Genomic DNA, 18,837 nt, shown 5'->3' on the forward strand with positions numbered 1-18,837 from the left:
CCCCTAGCAACCATGCATTGATTTGAATAAAAGACTGGAATATGAATAGGAGAGGCCTGAATAGAAGGATTAGTAATAAAAAGTAACAATAACAATACATTTGTAGCCTTACAGAACATTTGTTTTTTAGAAGGGAGTCAGAAGAAAAAGGCAAATAACTATAAAACTATAAAAAACAAATAATGAAAACCAACTGAAAAGTCTCTTAGAATTGGCCATTTTATAACATAGTAAAAGTTAGCTTAAAGGTGAACCACCCCTTTAAGATCTCTAATGTTTATAAGTAATGTGCTTCTTTAGTTTTGTCTCATATAGTACATTATGGGATTTATCTGTACAAATCTGTGTTTATGCCTGTGACCCTGTTAGGTAATTTGGATTAAGAAGTAGTGTTCTGGCTATTATGTTAGACATCCAGTCTCTGCAGTCTTTATACATTACATTTTTGGCTAACTAACTATATTAGAAACGTTTTTTTTATTTTGCACAGCCTATCTATTTACCCAGTTTTTATTTTTACACTGAACAATTCATTTAAGTATGTACTGCTTTTTGTTTTGTTGTAGATGTATTTGTGTGGGGGCTAAACCTACAGTTCATATTAGGAAAAATGTAACTGCTTTAGTAGAAATCAAGTAAGCACATTCTGTTGATCAGCATTTTCTCAGTATTGTATTATGATTTACTAGTATACATAATTTGATGAGTAGGATTGTGTGTCACTGCAACAGTATTTGAAAGATGAGGCTGCGGCTTTTGGTCTTCTGACTCCATTTGCTTTACCACATTTTGATTATGCTGAGAGGACAATTCACACTGATTTTTCTTACAATTGTGACTGCTGAAAATCTTGCTTATTTAACTTGTCAATCTGCTGGTCCTGGTTGGGCAACTCCTTCTTTAACTCTTCAGTCTTCTGAGTCCTGTTGGACATCTCTTTCTTTAAATCTTCAATATGTTGAGTCCTGTTGGACATCTCTTTCTTTAAATCTTCAATATGGTGAGTCTTGTTGGACATCTCTTTCTTTAAATCTTCAATATGTTGAGTCTGGTTGGACATCTCTTTCTTTAAATCTTTAATCTGCTGGGTCTGGTTGGACATCTCTTTCTTTAAATCTTCTATCTTCAACATCAGTTGTTGAGCAGAAACACATTCTGCGGCTACAGGAGTCATCCTAGGTTGTGCTCTGTTCTCTGTAAAATCACCTATGAAAGGAAAGGATGACAAGTGAAGAATATTAGCTACCATTTATGAAAATGCAAATCTTGAGAGATCTACTTTGTCCACATGACTGGAATTATTTGCTCTACCTAAAGCAATAAAATGAATGATGTTTGATTACAGTTACTGGTCCAGTGTAAACTTTGCCCATGTTACTGCATCATCCATCCAGGTACAGGAAGTTGTTAGTGCAAAGAAAATGGGAAGGGAGAGACATGAAGGAAAATAAAGACCGGTAACTTCCTTTGTCTAAAGAAGCTCATAATATCTCATTTTTTCTCAACATATAAAACCAACCTCATTCATTTGGCTCTCTTGCCAAGGACCTTTTGATCTTTATATAATTCTTACTTAACTTTTCACAGATTTTGTTTTTAATGTTAAACATGTTAATTTAATTATTATTATTATTATTATTATTAACATGTATTTATATAGCGTCAACATATTGCATAGCACTGTAAAGTAAATGTGATTATACAACTAAATCACATGAATTGTATACATAGAACATATGGAGTTACATACATCACAATCAATACAGGTACAAAAAGGTGAGGAAGGCCCTATGCATAGGCATACAGTCTAAAGGGAAGGGAGTAATACACAAGGTGTGGGAGTGGGCAAGATCAGAATTAAGTGGGTGAGAAATGTGGTACTGTATGTGGTGTTGCAGTTGGTAGTTAAGCAGAGTGAGGGTAGGCTTCTCGAAAGAAGTGCGTTTTAAGAGATTTCTTGGAAGCAGAAAGGTTGGGAGAAAGTCGGACAGACCGTGGGAGAGAGTTCCAGAGGAGGGGTGCAGCCCTTGCAAAGTCTTGAATGCGAGCATGTGAGGAGGTAATGAGAGAAGAGTTGAGTAGCAGGTCAGTAGAGGAGTATAGTAAGCAGTTGGGTGAGTATATAGAGATGAGTTCAGAGATGTAGGGTGGGGCAGAGTTATGAAGTGCTTTGAATGTCAGGGTCATTAATTTGAATTTGATTCTGAAAGGTAACGGAAGCCAGTGCAGGGATTGACAGAATGGCGAGGCAGAGGAGGAGCGGTTGCTGAGGTGTATGAGCCTCGCAGCAGTGTTCCTTATGGACTGGAGAAGTGACAGTCTCTGGAGGGGAAGGCCAATTAAAAGAGAGTTACAGTAGTCTAGACGTAATATGACGAGAGAGTGAATACGAATTTTGGCAGCATCTTGGGTGATAAATGATCGTATTTTGGATATGTTCCTTAGGTGGAAGTGACATGATTTAATAAGTGACTGGATATGAGGAGTGAATGACAGGGCAGAATCTAGGATAACCCCAAGGCACCGGGCCTGGGGAGAGGGGGTGATAGTGGAATTGTTAGCTATGATGGATACTTCCAGGATGTTACTGGTGTTAGTTGGAGGAAAGAGAACCATTTCAGTTTTAGAGAGGTTTAGTTTAAGGCAGCGTTGCGACATCCAGGTAGAGATAGCGGACAGGCAGGAGGAGACGCGAGTTAGGAGTTCTGGGTTGAGATCAGGAGATGAGAGATAGATCTGAGTATCGTCAGCATAGAGGTGGTAGTGGAAACCATACGAGTTGATTAATTTGCAGAGGGATGAAGTATAGAGGGAGAATAGTGATGGTCCCAGGACAAAGCCTTGAGGAACCCCAACAGAAAGAGGTTGGGGAGAAGACGATATTAATTCAACAGAATTAGATATTTGGTTTAATAAACAGCAACATCAGTTTGAATCAGCCAGAATTAATCGATCCAAAGCATTCACTAACATATCTGCCTCAAGGAGTGGTAGGTGAATTGTTTTATTAAAGGTTAAGTAACCCTTAAAAATAAGTTCATGTATATTGAATGAGGGTGCTGTTCTAAGCACTTTTGCAATGTACATTCATTATTTATTTTCTAATCCAAGATATTCAAACACTTGCAAAATCTTGCTGTATTCAATGGCACAACATTCCTCGAATACGACCATATCTCAGTTCAGAATCAACTAAAACACTGATTCAGTCTCTCATCATCTCCCGCCTTGATTACTGCAACTTACTCCTCACAGGTATTCCAACAAGTCACCTTTCACAACTCCAATCTGTTCTAAAAGTGGCCCCTAGACTCATTCATCTATCTCGCCGCTCAACATCAGCTGCTCCCATATGTATGTCCCTTCACTGGCTCCCAATCTCTTCTAGAATCAAATTCAAATTACTAACACTCACATTCAAGGCCCTCAATAATGAAACCCCTCCCTATATTTCATCTCTAATCTCCAAATACTCTCCTTCACGAAACCTTCGCTCTGCTTCTGATCTTCGCCTCACTTCTCCTCTGATCACTTCTGCCCATTCTCGTCTACAAGACTTCTCTCGGGCTTCTGCTTTTCTCTGGAACTCTCTGCCACAAGCTGTCAGACTTTCTCCTTCTTTCCAAACTTTCAAGCGCACCTTAAAAACCCAACTGTTTAAAGAGGCCTATTCGATGTACCTTAATTAATCATTGCTGTATCAAAAATTACAAAGTGTTTATACAATCCTAATGTCTCAATTGTACCCTAACTTTAGTTTGTAAACTCTAATCTCTAGGTCCTTCTAACCCTATTGTACTCTGTAATTCTTGTCTGTTATCCACCATTTATTCCCTGTTTGCTATAACTGCAGTAAAGCACTGTGTATCTTGACAGCGCTATATAAATAAATGATGATGAAATAAATTATGATGAAGATATTAAAGAATACATGTACTATTAATATGAATCTGCAACGCCACCTGCTGGTCATTTTCTGACCAGTCTGACCACCAAATAGTCAAGGAAGTTGTGAGGAGAAAGAAAGATGCTGCTCTGATGTTCTTCTGCTTAGGAATAAAAAATAGAAACCTTTCTCAAATCTTTCCTAAGCAGAAGAACATCAGAGCAGCCTCTTTCTTTCTCCTGACAACTTCCTTGATTACTTGGTGATCAGATACTGACCAGCAGGTGGCGATGTTGTAACAAAATTCATTCAGATTAACAGTACATGTATCCCTTAATATCTCGGAATCTAAAATAATTAATTATAAATGTACATTGCAAAAGTGCTTAGAATAGCACCCTTGTTAATTTTATATTCACTTATTTTAAAGGTTTACTTATCCTTTAAGGGAGAAAATGATAATAAAAGGATAGAAATCTTGTATACTGTTCAGATAGTCTTTGATGCAACTGATGAAAATTAAACTCACCGGATGATCTTGCCTCTGGACTGGAGAAATTTGGATAAGTAAATAAAGATGATGAGTGGGATTTTACTGAAATGATAAAATATAAAAATAAAGTAAATATGTATGATATATACAGATATATAAATACTGTATATATATATATATAAATTATAATCAGTTTAAAAAAACATTTTGATTCTTAGAATTATTCAACGCATTTGTTGCCTTTTAGGGTAAGGACACCTTAGATTGTGAGTGTTTTGTTATACTGGGCATTTTACTGACTTGTGCGTTTTCATTTTTTAAAGTGGGAACTTTAAAAGTCCTAACTATTAAAGATTTTTGTGTTAACATTTTTTCCCAACCATTTGAGGGGCATGCCACATTTGTTTTATGGTGGGCTCATGTCTAGGACATTAGAGGATCTCTTTTGCCTTTATTTTGCTTCCTTGGATATTTGTAATAATAAGTGGCCACTTCAAGCATTTGCATGAAGTGAAAGAAGTTTCGCTAGCAAGAATGAACACTAGCAAAAGTTTATTAAATGTGCGCGCTGATGAATTAACGCTAGTGAAACTTCGCCAGTGTTCAACTACAGAGACACAACTTTATTGTAGTGAATTAGTGTGGCTGATCATTCGCTGGTGTAAAGTCGCCCTTTAGTGAATTATTTTAGTCGCATTACAATGGAAGAATATCACTTAAAATATACATTTATACTGGTAATTGCTGCATTAAGACTTGACACTGTCACGGTCGGCACCCAACACCAGAACAAATGCCAAACACCCTGGTCTCGGCTCGTGCTTTACCTGTAGTGTGACCGCCTTTGGCCTCGGGAGGAGCCCTCAGCTACTTGGATGCCACCAGGACTTAAACGAGAGGTGCAAGGCTAGATGTTCTGGATAGGCAGAGGGGCACGACTGTTAGTGAGAGTCTTTGGGCAGAAGGTTGTAGTACAAGGCATTAGGCAATAGAGTAGTCAGATCAGGCCGGGTCTATGCAGGCAGAGAGTAAACATAGGCAGGCAAGGGTCAAACCAGGAAGTCAATCAGAAGGGTTAAAGCAGAAGAGGTAGTCGGTATTCAGGCAGGGGTCAGGATCCATTAGTCAGAGTAGTCAAAAGCCAGGCAGGGGTCACAACAGGAATCAAACAGGTTCAAAAACAGGATAGCAAACTCACAGAAGCACCAGGAACAAACTCCTATCACGGGAACTGAATTACACACTGAAGTCCCTTTAAATACTATTTGAATTACTGCGCGCTGATGTCATCACGTCAGTGCGCATTCGCTACAAACCAGGAAGTGGTGCGCGCGCCCTAAGAGACTGGCACCTCCAGTGTAACGGTTCGGCGCGGCAGGCGTCCCCGCCGAGGGGGCGGCAGGCATCCCTGCCGTCCTCCCACTAGACCACCAGGGTGAGTGGGCACTATTACATTACCCCCCTCTTTAGGGGGGCCATTGGACCCCCAGGTCTCTCAGGAAACTCCTGAGGCGGTCAGCCCTGATGTCATTAACTGAGACCCAAGAGTTCTCCTCGGGACCAAAGCCCTTCCACCTAACTAAATACTGGAGCTTACCACGTACAAAGCGAGAGTCGAGGAGCTCTTGGACCTCAAATTCAGACTGACCTTCTACCAACACTGGGGGAGGAACAGACAGTTGACGGACCTGTGAAGCTGGTTTCAGGAGGGAAACGTGAAAAGAATTAGAAATCTTAAAATTGACTGGTAACTTAAGACGGACAGAGGATGGATTAATTATTTCTGAGATGGGATATGGACCAATAAACCTGGGTCCCAACTTGAGAGAGGGGACCTTAAGCTTGATGTTTTTAGTAGATAACCAAACAGAGTCACCGACCTTATATTTGGGTGCCTCCCTACGGGATCTATCAGCTGCTTTTTTCTGCGGAAAGAGAGTCATGCACCTGAGACCAAATTTTCACAAACTGTTTGACAGAGGAGTTAACAGAGGGTACAGGAGACACCATAGACCAGGGATCCCCAACCTTTTGAACCCGTGAGCAACATTCAGAAGTAAAAGGAGTTGGAGAGCAACACTAGCATGAAAAATGTTCTTGGGGTGCCAAATAAAGGCTGTGATTGGCCATTTAGTAGCCCCTATGTGGATTGTCAACCTACATTGAGACTCTGTTTGGCAGTGCACCTGGTTTTTATGGAACCAAAACTTGCCTCCAAGCCTGGAATTCAAATATAAGCCCCTGCTTTGAGGCCACTGGGAGCAACATCCAAGGGGTTGGAGAGCAACATGTTGCTCACGAGCTACTGGTTGGGGATCACTGCCATAGACAATAAAGAACGGAGATTCCCCAGTGGAGGAATGAGTAGCATTATTGTAGGCAAACTCTGCCCAAGGTAACAACTCAGTCCATGAGGTTTGGTTATCAGATACATAACACCTCAGATACTGTTCAAGGGACTGGTTAAACCTTTCAGTTTGACCATTAGTTTGGGGGTGATATGCGGTGGAAAAAGACAACTCAATCCCCACCAGAGCGCAGAATGCTTGCCAAAATTTCGAAACAAACTGTACCCCTCTATTGGAAATGAATTACTCAGCTAAAGTTTTGGCAGAAGGGAGGTGTGGGAGGGAAATGAAGTGGCTCATTTTGCTGAACCTGCCCACCACCACCCAAATCACAGTTTTCCCTTGAGACAGGGGAAGATCAACAATGAAATCCATCAAAAGATGGGACCAGGGTTTATCAGGAATAGGCAGTGGCCTCAACAATCCTTGTGATAAATTCCTAGAGGATTTAGACCTCTGACAGACAGGGCAAGAATTGACAAAATTTTTAACGTCTTGCTTAAAGGAAGGCCACCAAACATTGCGAGACAAAAGAGATATCGTTTTGGAGATGCCTGGCTGTCCTGCCATTTTGGAATTATGGGCTTCACCCAAAACCTGATCCCTGAGATCCTCAGGTACAAATAATCTCCCAGAGGGAGTTTCTACCGGAGCAGAAGCCTGCACTGAGGATATTAATGTGGCAAAGTCTGATCCCAGAGCTGCTACAATTCACTAGGGATGATGGGGATGCACTCACTAGAGTCAGACGAGTTGGATTCAAAACTCCGGGAGAGTGCCTTAGTGTTCTTGGAACCTGGCCTGTAAGTAAGGGAAAAGTTAAAGCGTGTAAAAAACAGGGCCCATCTGGCCTGCCTAGGGTTCAACCGTTTGACTCAATATATAGCAGGTTTTAGTGGTCAGTAAAGACCGTTATTACATGTTTAGCCCCCTCCAACAGGTGGAGCCATTCCTCAAAGGCCCATTTGATAACCAACAGTTCTCTATTTCCAATATCATAGTTAGCCTCTGCAGGTAACAATTTCTTAGAGAAGAATGCAAAGGGGTGCACCTTGTTGGTTATCAGATGCCTTTGAGAAAGGACTGCCCCTACTCCAACCTCTGAGGCATCAACCTCTACAATGAAAGGAAGAGTGTTGTCAGGGTGACAAAGAATGGGGGCAGACACAAATTCCTTCTTGAGGAATTCAAAGGCTTGAATAGCCTCAGGGGACCACATGCTAGGATCTGCACCTTTCTTTGTTAAGTCAGTGATTGGGGCTACTATCAGGGAAAAATTCTTTATAAATTGCTGATAGTAGTTGGTAAAACCCAAGCAAACCTCTGGGTAGCACATAAAGAAAGAGGCTGAGTCCACTCAATTACGGCCTTAACTTTCCCAGGGTCCATTTCTAGACCTTTGCTGGAGATATTGAACCCCAAAAATAGAACAGAAGAAACCTCAAAGGTGCACTTTTCAAGTTTTGCAAAGAGGTTATTTCTCCTTAACCCAAGCAAAACTTCCTGAACATGTTTACGATGATCAGATCGGTTGTGGGAAAAAATTAGAATGTCATCTAGATATCCCCAACAGGTCCCGGAAGATGTCATTAACAAATTCCTGGAACACTGCGGGGGCGTTACAAAGACCAAACGGCATTACCAAATACTAATAGTGACCATCCCTGGTGTTAAAGGCAGTTTTCCACTCATCCCCCTCTCTGATACAGATGAGGTTTTAAGCCCCCCTAAGATCAAGTTTAGAATAAATCTTTGCATCTTTAACTTGATCAAAGAATTCGGAAATCAAAGGAAGGGGGTAACTATTTTTTATGATCTTATTTAGACCCCTGTAGTCTATACAAGGGCGAAGACCACCATCTTTTTTCCCAACAAAAAAGAAACCCGCACCAGCAGGGGAATTAGAGGGTCTGATGAAACCCCTCTCAAGGTTTTCCTGGATATACTCCCTCATTGCCTGGGCTTAAAGCAAGGAGAGAGGGTAAGTTCTACCTCGAGGGGGAGTTGACCCAGGGATAAGGTCAATTGGACAGTCATACTGCCTATGTGGGGGTAAGGTCACTGCGGCTCTCTTAGAAAAGACATCTGCAAAATGTGTGTAAGCTGCAGGTAAACCCACTAAAGATGTAGTTTCTACCACCGGAGGAATGCAGGACCCCTGGCATTTTAAACCCCAATGAAGAACCTCCCCTGTTACCCAGTCAATATGTGGGTTGTGTGTTTGCAACCAAGGTAACCCCAAGATTAAAGGAGAGGAAGCACCCTCAATAATAAAAAAGGTAAATTCCTCACAGTGCAAGTTATTGGCACACAAAGACAAGACCTCATTCTTTTTAGTCACCAGTCCTGACCCTAAAGGTTTTTTATCGACCGCTAATATCCTCATAGGAGGATTTAGAGGGGTTAGGGGAACACAAAAAAATTCCAAAAAATTCCCCTCCGCCCCATAATCCACAAAAGCAGACACCTTGACAGAGCCCGTAGGCCAGGTTAACTTAACTGGTATCAAAATCCTAGAGGTAGACTGGGGAGAGGAAACTTCTTTACCCAAATGGAGCTCCCCTTCTCCATTTAGGCTTGGAAGTTTCCCGGCCTCTGAATCCTCTTAGGATTCAGAAAATGACCCTTCTCCCCACAGTAAATGCATAAACCTTGGGACTGCCTAGAGCCTTTTCCTCAGAGGTTAGGTGGGATATGCCCAATTGCATGGGTTCCTCCTGAGGTAGAGGAGCTGAGGGATTAGGGGGCATAACATTGGTCACCACATTTGGAAAATTAGACTTAACATTGGTAAACCCAGAAAAAGAAGAACCCTTTTCACCCCTTCTCTCCCTCTGTCTTCTATCTACCTGGATGGCAAGAGACATGAGATCATCCAGGTTAGAAGATAAAGGATAGTTTACTAGGCTATCCTTAACAGAATCTGAAAGCCCAATACGGAACTGGCTTGCGAAGAGCCATGTCGTTCCACCCAGTTTCCACTGCCCACCGGTGGAATTCGGTGCAATACACCTCCGCATCCCATCTCCCCTGGTGCAATTTACGGATCGTGGAGTCGACAGAAGATGCACGATCTGGGTCATCATAAAGTACAGCCATGGTTTTAAAGAATGTATCAAGCGAAAAACGGGCAGGATCTGAGAGGGGCAATCTGAGAGCCCAAATTTGGGGATCACCCTGTAACAGGGTCATTACGAACCTCACTTGAAATAACAAAATATGTGCATGGTCATTGCATGGACGGGCCTTATGTTTTTTTTTTTACCTATAGTACTTGTTGACATAGTCATGGGTGAGAGGATGTTCCTTGATAAGTTTTGTTGCCATTGGTCAAACTGTGACACACAAATTTCTTCTTTGCATATATGAACTGAGGATTTTTTGTGTTTAAAAAGTTACTATGATGTTTTAGAACAATTGAGTTGCTTCAGTAGATCTCGTGTAAGCCCATTATGTTTATATTGTATGTGATCTATTGTGATCTAAGATTTCAGGGCAATAATTTGTCCTCACTCCAATTGGATGACAAGTGAGTTATAATTGGTACAATTAATTAAAATCTGAGCAAATGGGTTGTGTCTTATAAAGAGGAACTTTCATTCTATTTACATGATCGGAGAGTTATTACCACCCTCATTGGCCTAAATACTGTCTTGTTGTTCTTCAGATGTGCACTAAAATCATTGGTTACTGTAGGATAGGTGCACACGTACCTGGATGTGACTTCCCACTAATACAGGTATTTGGATCCATTCAGGGTTGGACTGGGCCAGCAGGACACCAGGAAAAAACCTGGCGGGCCTTGAACCGCATGGGCCCTGCCAATCAAAGCCCTCTCCCCCTAGACTCTAGAACCCTTCCCAGACTCCTCCAATCACAGAGATGGAGGAAGAAAATGAGACATTTCAGGGTGGCAGCCAGCCACTTAAAGTCACTGATACCCCAGTCCAACACTGGATCTATTATCTGAAAAGCTGTTATCCAGAAAGCTCAAATTACTGAAAAGCCATCTCCCATAGGCTCCATTTTAATCAAATAATCCACATTTTTAACAATAATTTCATTTTTATCTGTAATAATAAAACATTACCTTGTACTTGATTCCAACTATGATATAATTAACCATTAATGGAAGCAACCCCAGCCTACTGGGTTTATTTAATGTTTAAATGTTTTCTAACAGATTTATGTTGATCCACATTATGAAAAGATCCCTTATCTGGAAAATCCCAGGTCCCGAGGATTCTGGATAACAGGCCCCATACCTGTATACATAGGCAGAGGGTGATTTTTTTAATTAGGAGAGGCTAAAGATGGCACAAGGTAACACAACTGAATGATTTATCATCCATGTGGAATCTTAAAGTCCAGCATTTTAAAAGCAGTAGAAGGGAAACAGGTTCCAGTCCTTGCAGATCTTGCTTGCTAAATTAACAATATCATTACACACAGCAATGTACCCAAGAAACAATTGTGCAGCCAGTGTATATAGTCACTAACTCTGCACTCACACTAGGTAACTTACTGTTTTGTTAATATATATGTTATATATATATATATATATATATATATATATATATATATATATATATATATATATATATATGGACCCATAGGGTTAATGTGCCCCTATGGCTTTAAATCCCTACACTTCATGATCTCCCTAGTTGCTGGGCAGATGCCCATGTATCTAGTTGTAATTTGCATAATTGTATTATTGGCCAAGAGGTGTTATGACCACTTCCTGTCACACTTTGGTAAAGTGAGTGAGAAGGGGTGGATCTTCCTGTACATCACTTTCCACGGATATAGCGCTTCCTAGTAGTGGCAAAAGATGTTTGTTATCCTGGCAACTGTGCGCTAAAAGTGCTTATTTTAATTGTTCATCATCAGCCATTTAGCAAAGCTTTTCCCTGGTGTCATTTACATGAAAACATTGAAACAAAAAGCAGAATAGTTTGTCACCAAATGTTTTGTTTTAATGTTTGCATGTAATCGATAACGGGGCAAAGGTTTACTCCATGGCTGATCATAAGCACTGGAGGTCAAAATGTGTTGGATTTTCCTTGTCAGTTAAAATAAAGCTTTGATACTTTTTATCCTGCAGCTCCATGTTCCTTTGAATCCAATTCAATTAGATTCAAGATTTGTTTTATGTGATACATTTTTTTTTTTTCATTTTATTAGACTATATCTTTTCACAGAAGTGGAATTACACTAAAATTGTGGCATATTTTGAAAGCTTAGGTTGTCCTAAAAGACCCCTCTATAAAAAAAAACCCTAAAGTGAAAGAGAGCAAAATATTCAAAAATGGTCTGGCAATAAAAGTACCAAAGCAGCCAAATCGGCTGGCAGCAAAAAGGATTAAAGGGGTGGTTTATCTTTAAAATAATTTTTAGGGGCAGATTTATCAAAGGTCAGGGTGAATTTTCGAATGAAAAAAATTAGAATTTCAACCTTTTTTCGTTTACTTCGACTAGGGAATAGTCCAAATTCGATTTTGAATTTGAAAAAAAATTAGAAAATTTGAATATTGAAATTTATCATGTACTGTCTCTTTAAAAATTCAACATCGACCATTCACCATCTAAAACCTGCCGAATTGCTGTTTTAGCCTATGGGGGACCTCCTAGAACATATTTGGAGTCAATTGGTGGACTTTGAAAAATGGAAGTTTTTTTTTGGGAAAAACTTTGAATCGAATTTGATCGAATGCGCTATTCCTTTGATTCGTACGATTCGAATTTGGCTGAATATGGACCTATTCAATCAAAAACTGACCTATTCAACCAAAAAAAAGTGGACTTAATTTCGGTTGGTCTTTTTGAATTTTGAAGTTTTTTCAATTCGAAATCTCACCCTTGATAAATATGCCCCTTAGTGTGTTAAAGAATGGCCAATTCTAAGCAACATTTCAATTGGTCTTCATTATTTATTTTTTATAGTTTTCGAATTATTTGCATTTTTCTCGTGACTCTTTCCAGCTTTCAAATGGGGGTCACTGACCCATCTAAGAATCAAACGCTCTGTAAGGCTACAAATGTATTTATTATTCATCTTTCTATTCAGGACTCTCCTATTCATATCCCAGTCTCTTATTCAAATCAATGCATGGTTTTTAGGGTAATTTGGACCCTACCAACCAGAATGCTAAAATCAAAAATTGGAAGGCTGCTGAATAAAAAGCTAAATAACTCAAAAACCACAAATAATAAATAATGAAAACCAATTGCAAATTGTCTCAGAATATCACTCTTTACATCATACTAACAGTTACATACAGGTGAAACGACCCCTTTAAGAAACAGCCTTATCTGCCTGTAGGAGTGGTGGATATATTCAGTCGTTATGCAGTGCCGTTCCTGTGTATATTGCCGCCTGAGGCGGCTCCAGTAATGCCGCCCCCCCCCCAGCCCAAATCCATTTCTGGGGGGGAGGCAGCAACGCTAGTGCGGACAGCGCAATTGCGCTCTCTCGCCTAGTAAAGCCGAATTTCCGGTTTAAAAACTGAAAATTCGTCTCTCAAAGGCACCAGGAGCGCTTTTTTTGCCACCCCTGGAAACCTAGCTGGCGATGCCGCCTGAGGCGAGCAGCTCGCCTCATTGGCGGATCGCCCCTGTCGTTATGTAATATAGCAGTGATAAAAAGGGAGAAACTTTGTATGCTGTTCAGAAAATTGTGGATATAAGTGACTAAAATGAAACTCACACAATGACCTTGCTTCTGTACTTGAGGTATTCTTAATGGCGAATGCAGACGATGAGCGGGATTTTACTAAAAAGGAAATAAAAAGAAAAAACAAAATTACATTAGATTGAAAGTTCTTGTGCGCAGGGTCATCTGACTGGATGGTGGAAGCTATCTGCTCTCTTTTATTATTATTAATTATTATTATTATTATTATTATTATTATTAACATATATTTTTAGATCGCTATCATATTGCGCAGCTCTGATTCTTAAAAAGATATTCCTATCCATTCCCTGAAACATTTCTTTAGTGTCTGACCATACTACTAGAATATCATCCACAAGCTTTTATATTTTGACAGTAGGTTTTATTATTCAAAAAATATTATTTTTCCAGTTTGGGTACCACTGTGTTGGCAAAGGAGTTTAGAGAGTTTTACATATAGGGGCATATTTAGCAAAGGTCGAGGGGAATTTTCGAATGAAAAAAATTTCGAATTATAAGCTATTTTTTGTGTCCTTCGACTAGGGAATAGTCCAACTTCGATTCGACTTTGTAAACAATTTCGAAATTCGAGAATTTATCATGTACTGTCTCTTTAAAACTTCGACCATTCACCACCTAAAAGCTGCTGAATTGCTGTTTTAGCCTATGGGGGACCTCCTAGAACCTATATGGAGGCAATTGGTGGAGTTTGAGAGATCGAAGTTTTTTGGGGGAAAAACTTTGAATCGAAGTAGATCGAAGGCGCTATTCCTTCGATCGTTCGATTCGAAGTAGGACCACTTCGACCCTCAAAAACCTTCGACCTCTATTCGGTTGGTCTTTTTGAATTCAACGTTTTTTAACTTAAATTTGACCCTTGATAAATCTGCCCCTAAGTGTTACCTGTGTTCAGAAGTGGAGAAATGGCATCAATCTGGAATAGAAAGTAATTTTCCTTATCCTTCTTTGCAGTTAGAAGGAGAAGAGATGAACAATGTTTTATGCTGGGCTGGGTTCTTAGGATTCTCTTAGTTTCCTCCTCTGTGGTTTGTTCTAGATCATCCAACACAACCATAACATTCTCCTTGTCTGTGCAACACAAAACAGTAAAGACCATACATTAAAATGTGACCATCTCTGTGGAGCTAAAAGCTCAAAGGTGAAAGACTGGAAAAGGATTGAATCATCTTATACAATTCATACAGATGGAAAAGGAATGGAAAAGGCTTTTTTAATGAATTGCTATTAGAATAAATATTAAATACATTTGTTCCACAAATAGGCTTAATTTAATGAAGACTTAGCCTCCCCCAAACTCCCTTAGTTTCACACAATATAAACATTATGCATGGAACCTGTAGCATCAGCTTCAAAGCAACCTCGTGTTCTACTTAATCAGCTTCTCAACAGCAAATAAGAGCTCACTGAGCATGTGAGTGTTAGATCCAGATTATTCTTTAACCTACTGTTTAAAACACACACCATCCACAGTGTGATAGAGATCCACAAATGCAAAAGTAGAAACAGACCAGGAATTGGCAATGTTTAGTCTGCAATCACACTTTATTGGTGTTTATAATGACATGTTTTGGGCCCTAGTCCCTTTTTCAAGTGATATTAAAAATTAATTAGACACACGTTAAATAGTGTGCAGTCCACAAGTCCCCTCCCAATTAAAGGATAAGTAAACTTTAAAAACAAGTGAATATAAAATTAATGAGGGAGCTATTCTAAGCACGTTTGCAATGTTTCTAATGGTTTCTAATGTTTTAGATAAGGTAAGTAAGATGCTGGACAGTGGGGGGCAGTACATGTGATCTACAGTATCTGAATTTTGCCAAAGCGCTTGATACTGTGCCCCACAAACGACTGCTTTCTAAACTAAGGTCTGTTGGGCTTAATGAAGTCGTTTGCATGTGGATAGGAAACTGGCTACAGGATCGGGTACAGAGGGTGGTTGTTAATGGTACATTCTCTACTTGGAGTAAGGTTCTTAGTGGGGTCCCACAAGGCTTGGTATTGGGTCCACTTTTATTTAACTTGTTCATTAATGACTTAGGGGAGGGTATTGTAAGTAATGTATCAGTATTTGCAGATAACACAAAATTATCAGCCTAATTAATTCCATCCAGGATGTGGCACTTGCAACATGATCTTGATAAACTGGCAATCTGGGCAGCTAAGTGGCAAATGAGGTTCAATGTTGATAAATGTAAAGTCATGCGCCTGGGATGTAACAATATCCACTTATACCCTTAATGGGACTGCACTAGGCAAATCCATTATGGAAAAGGACCTTGGAGTCCTTGTAGATAATAAACTTGGCTGTAGCAAGCAATGCCAGTCAGCAGCATCAAGGGCAAATAAGGGCTTGAGTTGTATTAAAAGGGGCATAGAGTCACGGGAGGAGGGGGTCATTCTTCCACTGTATAGCGCACTGGTAAGACCCCATCTAGAATATGCCGTACAGTTTTGGTCTCCAGTGCTCAAATAGGACATAGTCGTACAGGCTGATACATTAGATAGCTTTATGAAGGGGTTGGATGGCTTTTTAGCAAGTGAGGGAATACAGGGATATGGGAGATAGCTCATAGTACAAGTTGATCCAGGGACTGGTCCCATTGCCATCATGGAGTCAGGAAGGATTTTTCCCCTCTGAGGCAAATTGGAGAGGCTTCAGATGGGATTTTTTGCCTTCCTCTGGATCAACTGACAGTTAGGCAGGTTGAACTTGATGGACATGTGTCTTTTTAGTATGTTACCTGGATTCAGTATTCCTAATAAGGGATTTCTACTGAAATCACATGATAGCAGAACAGGACTATCAAACTGCCAAATTGTACGCAAAAATACAAGCTCTGTTTTTAAAACTTTTGATGAATTATTAATTATTGGCAATGCCATTTTTTTCTTACATCTGTATAACACAGGTGTTCTGTAAAGTCTTACTTAGATCCAAAGGACAATTATTGTAAGGAAGTAAATGTGTTCCCACCTAGACATTGTGACATATAGAGAAGTTCCTTGTCATACAGTGAGCCTTCCACGTCAGTAATGTTGATCCGTCCATGTTTCAGACTGTGGTATAAGATCCCAAAAGAACATCCCTTCACTTCTTTCTTCCACTCATCTGAGTTCTCATTAGTGATTGGATAATACTTCACCTCTGTCACAAGCTCAGATAAATGTGAAGCAAACATATCTATCATCCACTGAAACTGATCCTGTTGGCATCTGGAGCTGATACCTACTATCTGCCTTGAACTGTAGGAAAATAAATGTGTAAATTAGAAACATGCTATATCCAATAATGATCTATATTTCCTTTGGCTAACATTTTACAAGCCATAAAAAATGGCAATTTCCCTGCGCTGAACTATCTTGACCGATGTACCACCCTTGTGTGAGGTGTAACCTAGAAATCAGCCAAAGTTTTTTTTTTATCTCCTAATGTGATTTATGGTGCCTGGATCAAATGTCTCATTTAGGGGGTTATTTACTAAAATCCAATTTTTTTTCTGATTTTTTAAAATAAAAAAGTCCAACCAAACTAGAATCCACAATGTGACCTAATTTATTATTAGAAAAGCACAATTTAATCATATCGGGGACAAACTCGATAAAATCGGGCAAGTTTTCCCCCGAATCGTATTATTTTTCCTAACTTTTTCCAGAAAAGCACAAATTTTTTAGATTTTTGCCTGAAAAGTCGGATTTTCGGGCTAATTCCAGAGCAGACCACAGAAACTTCCAAATAGGATAGGGACCTCTCCCATTGACTTATACAACCTCGACAGATCTGAGATGCCGGATTTTAAGGTATAATAAATCTCGGAATTCGGAATTTATAGTAAAAAAAAACGTGAATTTTTTGAGTTTTTGGCATTCAGACTTTAATAAAGTCTGCAAACCAGGAATTATCATTTATAACAGTTCTAGAAACTAGGCAGTACCAAATCCAGAATTCATTTTTTTGCAGGGTATTTTGCAGGATTTGGATTTAACCAAATTCCTAGGGTTTGTACTTGGCATAGCTGAACACCAGACATTTGAGCTGAAATCTCTGGACAACTCAATACGACACTATTTTGTTGAAAGATAAAAGCAATTTTTAAGATTTCTGTAAATTCTAATTCTGAAGCACACTAGGCTTCATATCTGGTTTGATATTTGGACAAATCATTTGTGCTCAATTTGTCGTTTGGCTGAAGCAAAAAATTGTTGGAATTTGGTGAATAATATTCCGATCTGTGTCACCCTTCTAGGGAATCCGTGCAGTAGATTTGGGGTGAATACTCATTTTCTGCTCTTTTTTCTATTGGAATTTCGTAACTCCAGCTTTTTTGTATCTCTAAGTAAGAAGACGGACACAAATAAATCTTAGGTATTGACTGCAAAAAGTCCAAAACTCTGGTCTCAGCCGGTGGGAGGAGTTGGGGGGTAATGTTGATACAAAATACTCAGCTTGTCTCATAGCAGATCTGCGTCTCCTCTTCACTTTCTGAGAGATATTTACAGTCCTTCTCTAGACTCTCTGTAGTGAGAATGATAAAATAGTAATCTTACCTTGCTTTTGCCCTTTTCATTCTTATTTTGCCTTTTGTTGGCTTAATCTATTCTGTGTAGCTCTTCCTTAGTGCGTTTATATTCCTGCTGCGTTCTCTCCTTTCTTTCACTTGATTTTCTTTTTCTTTTCTCTTCCTGTTCAGTCAGTGTAACTGTTACATTTCTCTGATTGGCTGGGTTGTGGGGCATTTCTTACTTACTTTCATTTTCATTCTGTGACAAAACACCTTGACCTCTGACACTATGAATGATAAGGGCACATTAAGATGATAATAAAAGACCTTACACTTACATTACACTTGTGTCTGTAGCACAGAAGTACAGAGAGATCCCATAAAACTAAGGCAGCATAGGTATTCCCCTGTACTAAGCACAATTCAGCAGGAACAGTCCCCTAAGTTTGCTCATAGTCTGTACAGAGAGAGATCCCATAAAACTATGGCAGCATAGGTATTCCCCTGTACTAAGCACAATTCAGCAGGAACAGTCCCCTAAGTTTGCTCATAGTCTGTACAGAGAGAGATCCCATAAAACTATGGCAGCATAGGTATTCCCCTGTACTAAGCACAATTCAGCAGGAACAGTACCTAAGTTTGCTCATAGTCTGTACAGAGAGATCCCATAAAACTATGGCAGCATAGGTATTCCCTGTACTAAGCACAATTCAGCAGGACCGCCCACTGGTGCTCACCTGATTGTTTGTGCTGCTGGGTGGAGAGAGCAGGTTGTGTGTGTGTGCTCGTTAACTCAATAATGAGCAATTACATCCCTGGATGGAGTGTTTCTTCCAAAGAAGCTGATCCAGGAAAGTCCCAGGCCTCACCACCATCTAGGCCTCGGGGTGCTTCTGCAAAAGGAGGGGTTTCTG

General features: G+C 39.8%; 1 protein-coding gene across 1 annotated transcript; it reads right to left on the minus strand.

The window, feature by feature from the left end:
* Nucleotides 1-494: 494 nt before the first annotated feature.
* LOC121397874 (reticulocyte-binding protein 2 homolog a-like) lies at nucleotides 495-18,151 on the minus strand. The gene is made up of 6 exons (XM_041575859.1): nucleotides 17,970-18,151; nucleotides 16,399-16,667; nucleotides 14,307-14,492; nucleotides 13,437-13,502; nucleotides 4,416-4,481; nucleotides 495-1,206 (listed from the first exon to the last, which is right to left on the minus strand). Exons 1-6 carry the CDS (start codon nucleotides 17,987-17,989, stop codon nucleotides 827-829), a joined length of 987 nt encoding a protein of 328 aa, XP_041431793.1. The 5' UTR covers nucleotides 17,990-18,151; the 3' UTR covers nucleotides 495-826.
* Between the last annotated feature and the right edge of the window lie 686 nt (nucleotides 18,152-18,837).

The sequence above is a fragment of the Xenopus laevis genome, chromosome 9_10L (assembly GCF_017654675.1).
Source record: "Xenopus laevis strain J_2021 chromosome 9_10L, Xenopus_laevis_v10.1, whole genome shotgun sequence".
Taxonomy (NCBI): domain Eukaryota; kingdom Metazoa; phylum Chordata; class Amphibia; order Anura; family Pipidae; genus Xenopus; species Xenopus laevis.

What these genes read in the sequence shown, in the direction of transcription:
- LOC121397874 (XM_041575859.1), bottom strand. Translation starts at nt 17,989, where the DNA reads ATGAAAAGGGCAAAAGCAAG. An exon ending in ATGAAAAGGGCAAAAGCAAG is followed by an intron (nt 16,668 to 17,969) that starts GTAAGATTACTA and finishes ATTTTCCTACAG; the next exon opens with TTCAAGGCAGATAGTAGGTA. An exon ending in TTCTCCACTTCTGAACACAG is followed by an intron (nt 13,503 to 14,306) that starts GTAACACTTAGG and finishes TTTCCTTTTTAG; the next exon opens with TAAAATCCCGCTCATCGTCT.